This window comes from Gastrolobium bilobum, unplaced genomic scaffold (genome assembly GCF_033153095.1).
Source record: "Gastrolobium bilobum isolate Gb01-03AN ecotype WA unplaced genomic scaffold, APGP_CSIRO_Gbil_v1 utg6815, whole genome shotgun sequence".
NCBI classification, from domain to species: Eukaryota; Viridiplantae; Streptophyta; class Magnoliopsida; order Fabales; family Fabaceae; genus Gastrolobium; species Gastrolobium bilobum.
The window spans coordinates 435,001-443,942 of NW_026899262.1; the positions used below are offsets into that span (position 1 = coordinate 435,001).

At 35.2% G+C, this 8,942-nt stretch overlaps 1 protein-coding gene across 1 annotated transcript; it reads left to right on the forward strand.

Moving 5' to 3' along the window:
- The first annotated feature begins 2,787 nt into the window (after window positions 1-2,787).
- Window positions 2,788-7,195, forward strand: LOC133289001 (leucine-rich repeat receptor-like serine/threonine-protein kinase BAM3). Its single transcript, XM_061486853.1, has 2 exons — window positions 2,788-5,568; window positions 6,494-7,195. Exons 1-2 carry the CDS (start codon window positions 2,934-2,936, stop codon window positions 6,844-6,846), a joined length of 2,988 nt encoding a protein of 995 aa, XP_061342837.1. The 5' UTR covers window positions 2,788-2,933; the 3' UTR covers window positions 6,847-7,195.
- The last annotated feature ends 1,747 nt before the right edge of the window (window positions 7,196-8,942 follow it).

The window sequence follows — 8,942 nt, forward strand, 5'->3', positions numbered from 1 at the left end:
CATGTACATAAAATGAATCACCTTAATTCAAATCATAACTAGGTATTATTATCTATGATATCTATCTATATAAAGAAGGCACATAAACAAGGAATCTTGGATAGGACAAACATAATTTCTCTTGACTCCTATGGCTGCTATAATTTAGTTTCAGCTGCCATAGTGCCAGTGTCACGAGTCACGACCTCTTGCTCAGTGGGAGACATCAGATAAACATGAGGTGTGTAAAGGGAAGCTCCATAATGTTATTTTTCAAGTCAGACCCGTACTTAGGGTGTCTTTGGTCCTTATATATAATGTATTACCTCATTGCACAGGCCACTTTGAAATTTATATATTAATATGATGATGAACCTTACCCTGGTTGGAATCAAGATTTGGACATCCATCTTCCAAATCTTCAAGTGAAACAGAAAGAGTACCTAAAGTACTTGTTTTTAGTGGCTTAATGCTAGAAATGGGTCCTAACCACACTACCCAAAACAAAACAAGGAATTCCCAGAATGGGACCGGCATGTTTTCCAGGCCCCAACTGTCATGTCTTGAATTGAAATGCCAATATTAGCTTACTGCCATTGACCAATTTCAATTGGTTACAATGTTATGCGGGTCAGTGGAGTCCGTGGTCCCAAGTTAGATTAATCATATTAAGTGGATTTGATACTTAATAAAAATTTTTAAGATATTGAATTTATGTGTTTTTTCGTTTATATAATTTTCACTTAACCCTTTATCAATTAATACGAGACTATCACTTTTGAATATTCTAATATATAAAATATAATTAAGGTAAAAAGAAAGAAAGAAAAATTCAAACTGTTCCACATTTTGGAGTCATAGATTTGGAAGAGATTAATATGATGGATCCCAACATGCTCTTAAAAGAAGAGTCAATGGAATTTGCTTTTTCTTTTTCACATTAAGCGGTGTAAAGTGAGAGGGTTAAAAGAGGCAGTGAGGGATACAATTGAGCACTGTACTTTATTCTTATGAAATGAAACTAACAACAAAGAAACCACCTAAAAAGAAATTCAACTGTCGGGGTTTATAAGCTTTTTTTTTTTTTTTTGAAGTTTACAAGGAATTGAACACAACACCTTACACTACACACTCCTAACACACACACCCACATCACTAGGCTAACCCTAGTGGTGCTATTCGGGGTTTATAAGCTGACTAGGTTTATTTCATCCTTATATCCTCATTATTCAATCATAAAGATTTTTATTTTTATTTTTTAAATGGTGATTAAGCAAAGATGAGTACATCGATTGGTGTTGTGAATTGTGATGGGTGCATCTCAAATTCTAAGTTCTTTAAAATTAGAGATTAATGTAGCTCGATCAACCCCATATTTCAAATTTCATTCCCTTTTCTTGTTTGCTTTAATACTTTTTTTTTTAACCATTCATAACGTAATATGTGGGGAAGGGCCTCGATCTAGTAGGTAAAGATGGATCCTTTCTTCATCTTCTGGTTGAGTAACCAACTTGTAAGTAACTTTTCTCTATGATTCGTTGATTTAAATGAATGATGCGCTAAACTTTTGGGCATATTAACGTCAACACGTGTTACTTTAATGTGGTTTGATTACTAACATGAACTGATAAGCTCATAATAATTTTCTCTTTCGACTGTTATCAATGGATTGGGATGATTGAGTGATGTAGAATAATCCTTCATTAATAAAATATTAAAAAATACCTTTCCTGAGAGATATCTATGATGACATGAACTGTTATCAAGGGTTCAAGTTGGCAGAAAGACATGAATATGTGATATAGAACAATTTTACATTATTGAGGCATTTAAAATTACTAATAACCGATTAATTCAATTTTGGATTTGAATTTCTCTGCTCAGAGTTTTAACTCTCATCTTTTCCAACTTATGCATAAGATTAAGTTATTAACCCCAATGGTAGCTCACTTGACGAGTGAGTATTGTTTTGGTCAAGAATTTAAACTTTGGCTAAAACAATTATTTGGGGATCAAAGAAAAATCACTTTCCTCTTAAAAGGGAATTAGCCTCACATTTTTTCACGTGACAGTGGTCTAATACATCTTCCGTTTCAATGAGAAACTATTCTTAGGGTCATATTCCGAAGACAAAGTGGCCGGAAGAGATTGAACGTGAATACCTCCAGATTATTACAAAAAAAAAGTTATTAAACAATTTATGTATCTTCATTAAATAACTTAATCTTTTTGTTAGAAATAATTCATAACATAAGTACTAAAGCTTTTATAATCATATGATATAAGGTTAAGTTTTTTTTGTCCATTTCTCTAAATAAAAATTAAACTTTAGTACGAGATAATAAAGTAAATATTGGCATTATCTATGCATCAAATCCCTCTTGCATGATATGGTTCATGACACCCCACCTCCTCATCTTTTCTAGAAACCAGAAATAAAAAAATAGAGGTACACTCAGCCTGCTTATTGTTGTCAATTTATTCTTACCCATGATTGGTATCTATTATATGGTTTGAGATTATATCCTATCTACTGCTTGAAGATTCCAAATCTGATTCAGCTGCCTTGGTGGATTCGGCTTGTGAATCAAAAAAAAAAAAGCTAAGGACAGTGGTGCAATGCAACTGGGCTCAAAAACCGACAGAATACCAAAAAATTAACTGGGTTATGAAACGGTCCTTGGTTATGCATTTCTCTATCCAAACACTGCTTTTGCTTTTGCTTTTTAAAAGCTAAAGATGACACCAAAGTGGTGTGTATGTATGTGCTGAATGTGGGAGAAAAAGGAGAGGTAAAGAGAAGAAGACATAGGATGCTGTTAACTCTGCACTCCAGAACTCTCCTCCTCACCCTCTCTGCATCTGCTAGTTTATGATATTCAAACTCCACTTTCACTCTCCTAGTATATTTGATTCCCTTAAAATCATACTCCTCTAAGCCAGTTATCTCACAAATGGGAACTCCAACTTTCAGCTCTGTACTCTTTAGCCTCCTCCTCCTCCTCCTTTTGTGTCTCACTTGGCCAACTTCTGTTTCTTCACTTCCTATGTCTCTGAGAAGCCAAGCTTCTATCTTGGTTTCTCTCAAACAAGGTTTTGAAGCTAACACTTCTTGTCTGAGCAACTGGGACATGTCTAACTACATGTCACTTTGCACTTGGGATGGCATTCAGTGTGACCATAAGAACAGTTCTGTGGTGTCACTAGATATATCCAACTTGAACGTTTCTGGGACACTTTCACCTGCTATCACAGGACTCAGGAGCCTAGTCAGTGTTTCACTTGCTGGGAATGGCCTTTCTGGGGAGTTCCCAGCAGATATTCACAAGCTAGCAGGGCTCAGATTCCTCAACATATCTAACAATATGTTCAGTGGAAATATGAGTTGGGAATTCTCCAAGTTGAATGAGCTTCAAGTGCTGGATGCTTATAACAACGTGTTCAATTGCTCCCTCCCTTTTGGTGTCACTGAGCTCCCTAAGCTCAAGTACTTGAATTTTGGTGGGAATTATTTCTATGGGGAAATCCATTCAAGCTATGGAAACATGTTGCAGCTCAACTATTTGTCTCTTGCAGGAAATGATTTGAGAGGTTTCATACCCACTGAGCTTGGGAATCTCATCAATCTGACAAAGCTTTTCTTGGGATATTACAATCAATTTGATGGTGGAATCCCACCTCATTTTGGTAAGCTTATCAATTTAGTTCATCTTGACCTTGCAAACTGTGGCTTGAAAGGTCCAATTCCAGCTGAGTTGGGAAACCTCTACAGACTAGACACTCTCTTCTTGCAAACTAATCAGCTCACTGGTTCAATCCCTCCCCAACTAGGCAATTTGAGTAGCTTGAAATCTCTTGATTTATCTAATAATGAGCTAACAGGAGACATACCAAATGAGTTCTCTAGGCTTCATGAACTTACCCTCTTGAACTTATTCATTAACAGGTTGCATGGTGAAATCCCACCTTTCCTTGCTGAGCTACCTAAGTTGGAAGTGTTGAAGCTTTGGCAGAACAACTTCACAGGAACCATTCCTTCAAAGCTTGGCCAGAATGGTAAATTGACTGAGCTTGACCTGTCAACAAATAAGCTCACTGGATTAGTCCCCAAATTTCTATGCCTTGGCAAGAGGCTGAAGATTTTGATATTGCTCAATAATTTTCTGTTTGGATCTTTGCCTGCTGATCTTGGTCAATGCTACACACTCCAAAGAGTTCGTCTGGGACAGAACTATTTGACAGGATCACTACCAAATGGATTTCTTTATTTGCCTGAGCTATCCCTTCTGGAACTACAGAACAATTATCTTAGTGGTTGGCTTCCACAAGGAACAACTACTACAACACCCTCTAAACTTGGACAGTTGAATCTATCAAACAACCGCTTATCTGGGTCTCTGCCAACCTCTATTGGAAACTTTCCCAACTTGCAAATTCTGCTACTTCGTGGAAATAGAATCTCAGGAGAAATTCCTCCTGATATAGGGAGGTTGAAAAATATTCTCAAGTTGGATATAAGTGTTAACAACATTTCAGGCAGCATTCCTCCTGAGATAGGTAACTGTTTATTGCTCACCTATTTAGATTTGAGCCAAAACCAATTATCAGGTTCAATCCCAGTTCAGGTTTCTCAAATTCACATACTAAACTATCTTAATGTCTCATGGAACCACCTGAACCAAAGTCTTCCCAAGGAACTTGGGGCCATGAAGGGCTTAACTTCAGCAGATTTCTCTCATAATGACTTCTCCGGTTCAATACCTGATATGGGACAATTCTCAGTCTTTAATTCTACATCCTTTGTGGGTAATCCTCAGCTCTGTGGATATGACTTGAAACCATGCAACCATTCTTCATCGGCAATATTGGGTTCTCAGGACAAAGGCAGTGCAAAACCTGGAGTTCCTGGGAAGTATAAGCTTCTTTTTCCATTGGCATTGTTAGGTTGTTCATTGGTGTTTGCAACCTTAGCCATTATCAAGAGCAGAAAGGAAAGGAGGCACTCCAATTCATGGAAGCTCACAGCGTTTCAGAAGTTAGAATATGGAAGTGAAGACATCTTAGGGTGCATAAAGGAAAGCAATGTCATAGGAAGGGGAGGAGCTGGGGTTGTATACCGAGGAACCATGCCAAATGGGGAGCAAGTAGCTGTGAAGAAGCTGTTGGGAATCAATAATGGTTGTTCTCATGATAATGGCCTCTCTGCAGAAATAAGGACACTAGGTAGAATCAGGCATAGGTACATTGTAAGGTTGCTAGCATTTTGTTCCAATAGAGAGACCAATTTACTTGTTTATGAGTACATGCCAAATGGAAGCTTGGGTGAAGTCTTGCATGGGAAAAGGGGGGAGTTTCTCAAGTGGGATACTAGGCTGAAAATAGCAACAGAAGCTGCAAAAGGGCTTTGTTATCTGCACCATGATTGTTCCCCTCTGATAATCCATAGAGACGTCAAGTCAAACAACATATTATTGAACTCTGAATTTGAGGCTCATGTTGCTGATTTTGGGCTTGCCAAGTTCTTGCAAGATACTGGGACATCAGAATGCATGTCTTCCATTGCTGGTTCTTATGGCTATATAGCTCCAGGTACTTAATTTTAATATTCAAATATATAAATCATTTAGTCTGAAAAATGCTAAGTACTATAAGTAGATTCATATTGGTTACACGCTAACTTCAAGTTTAGGAGACATTGTTACTTAGCTCCCCCAAAAATTTCAGAGGATATCATTGTTAAGAATACTGATTTGACCAGGTGAAATGAGTAAAAGTCCTAACATGCATCTATAGGGATGATTATTTAAGGTCCATTCAACAATCAAATATTCATAGTAAAAAAAGTCAATGGGAATGGGATGAAAATACTATTCTTTTTTCTTTTCTAGCACAATCATATTCTCTTTCTCCTTACCAGTGTAGCATATACTTGCTATTTTCTGGGACCACAGTGTCCTGCATGTACGTGAATTCCTAGATTGGGTAAAGGCTCCACTAACACAAAGGAAAATTCTTTAAATCTTTTGCTTTTCCTCACCCCTAACTGGGTTTGTGCTTTTGCATGCCTTGAAACCATAAACCCAGTTTCAAACCAGAACAAATCACAACCATCCTTTTTTGACCAACATCCATTATCATATCTATAACAGCCACCAAATGCACATTAACCAAAAGCATATGTTTCTTTAATCAAGGCTCCGGATTGGGATCTAAGATTTACTTTCTCAAAACCCCAGAAAAAGAAACACTGGCACAAGACACAACTAGCTAATCCTTTTACAAATTTAATTTGTTACTTGAAAATTAAGCTGAAGCTTTTCCCTTGTTTTTTTTCTATAAAACTAGTAGTAGGCCAGCCTTCCCCACTCTTCTTCATTATTATTATATATATATACACTTTTCCCCACCAAATATGAAGTTTATTTGCACTATCATAGCTAATCTAACTTTAGAGCATAAAATATGAAAGCTAGCAATTATGGGGTACTGATTTTGATTTGTTACATTGCTGCAGAATATGCATACACACTAAAAGTTGATGAGAAAAGTGATGTCTATAGCTTTGGAGTGGTACTGTTAGAACTACTAACAGGGCGAAGGCCAGTGGGTGATTTTGGGGAAGAAGGACTAGACATTGTTCAATGGATGAAGCTACAAACCAATTGGAGTACAGAAAAAGTGGTGAAGATCATTGATGAGAGGCTATGTAACATTCCATTAGATGAAGCAAAGCAAGTATTCTTTGTAGCCATGTTATGTGTTCAGGAACAAAGCGTGGAGCGACCAGCCATGAGGGAAGTGGTTGAAATGCTAGCACAAGCAAAGCAACCAAATGCAGTGAGTGATCTAGGAAAGGAAAGAAAGTAACAAAAATAAGAAAAGGAAACAACAAAGAAAAAGCTTAGTCTATACGCACGCCTTGCATTGCATGTATGTGTTCATGTTGTCGGTTGGTAAAAGGTGTCAATTTTCCTAATAGTTTGTCATTTGAGTTTTGAAGATATATAAATATTTATTTTCTTCTTTATTAATACTTAGCTAAGCAGTGGGACTGGGAGCAAGACTTGCATATGTTGTAGGCATACTGGAACATTCACTATAGTTGGACAATGATGCATTAGAAATGTTAATACTATCTTAGGAGTTTGCATAATACATTGGAATTGGGATTGAAGTTGAATTACTTGGCTTGAGAGTTTACTACTTGTTTGTAATTTTCCAGGAATATTTAAAGCAGAGTAGAAATTATTTTCTCTACTTAGCATAATTCAAGTGTTAATGGAAAGGAAAATCTAGCTAGTGCAATCAATTTATGTAATGCAATTATTATTATTTTTCTCCATAAAACAAATAATGAATACAGAACAGTAGAACATGGTATTCAGAAACTTTTAGGTTGTAAATACTAACAAGTACATAGATATTGCCACAGTGACCATAAAGCGACTATAATCTCGAAATTTAACTACGTGCTTCTTGCAAATTCATATGCACATATTGGTGACTGTAGTGAAACTTCAGAGAATACGGAAATGATGAATTTGAATGAATTGAAGAAGAGTTTGGGATGCTGTTGGTCGAAGTTGGAGCTTATCTACATTCATTTCTTGCGGATGATCAACAATACCCTCAAATTAAAATGGTGAATGAAAGTTTGTTGAAGGATGCCAATTTCCTGCATACTTAGTTAAAATATTCTAAGGCAAAGAATATATGATGTTAAAATATTCTAAGGCAAGAATATATAATGTTAAGGCAAAGAATATATAATCAAATTCTAAGGTATACTTACTTTTCATATTTTTCTTGTGTTGCTGATTGAAATTATATGAATTTAGATATAAAAGTAAAAGAAAACAAAGAATAAATCATATTATATATTAGGGTAATATTACTCTCATGTAACATGAGAGTACAAAGAGAATCCAAGTAGGATCCGTTATTTAAAAGCAAAAAAAGAAAAAGAAAAAAGAAGGAGCACGATTTTCGAAGTGAAAGAAAAAGAGATAACTACCTCGTGTAAAATGAGAGAAGTATTTTTCTATATATTAATGTGGGATAAAATATCATTGTATCAAAATCCCATTTTTTCTCACCTCCTCTTCAGATTTTGCTTCACTAATATTGAAGATAAGTAAGAAAAAAAAAGTAGTTAGAATAACTTATCACATTGGTATGAAATAAAAAAACACTAAATCGTATTTATGTTAAATAGAAGATTTATAATATAAAGAAACAAATCATAAAATAAAAGGAAATAAAATTAGTAACCATAAAGAGATTCTTTAAAATACTTTAATTATATTAAAATAAGATTGTAAGATAATATTTTCTAAATATTCTGTATATTATATCCTATATTTATATAGGTTTTGTTTTTCTTTAAATGAAAAAAATAACAAAAACAAAAGGCAACCTATAATGCTCATGCCCAAAGCATCAATAATGGAGTTAGGTTTTTTGGACACTGCGGCTACGCCAGTATCTTACTAGGAACACAACACTCCTTTCCCTTCAATTGACGTATCCTGGTTCTACACAGCACATCACTCAGGTATTACCCATCTTTTTCAAAGTCATTTTATTTTATCTTTTGGGGAAATATTTAATATGGTCTAGGACCACTGAATCTTTTGGTGCTCTCTCTCACATTATTAATTTTTTTTTTTTTTTTATCTCTGTTATTTTTTCTCTTTTCCAATTTTACCCTCTTATTTACATTAAGGGACCACCTAAAAAATGGTGGTCCTGGTTCAAAAAAAATAATCTCCTTTTTGGGGCTTTTTTCGATGATATTCCCATTTTGCTATCAGATTGAGTGATTGACAAATGAAATGAATTCGTCTAAGGAATTTGGGTAATGTATAAGCGATAACTTATTCTACTCATTTTTTCTTTGTTTATCTTTATTTATTACTTTAAAAGGTCATTAGATCAGATTTTTAATTAATATTTATTTTTCT

Coding starts and splice junctions, on each gene's coding strand:
- LOC133289001 (XM_061486853.1), top strand. CDS start 2,934: ATGGGAACTCCAACTTTCAGCTCTGTACTCTTTAGCCTCCTCCTCCTC. Junction 5,569..6,493: donor TTATGGCTATATAGCTCCAG/GTACTTAATTTT, acceptor ACATTGCTGCAG/AATATGCATACACACTAAAA.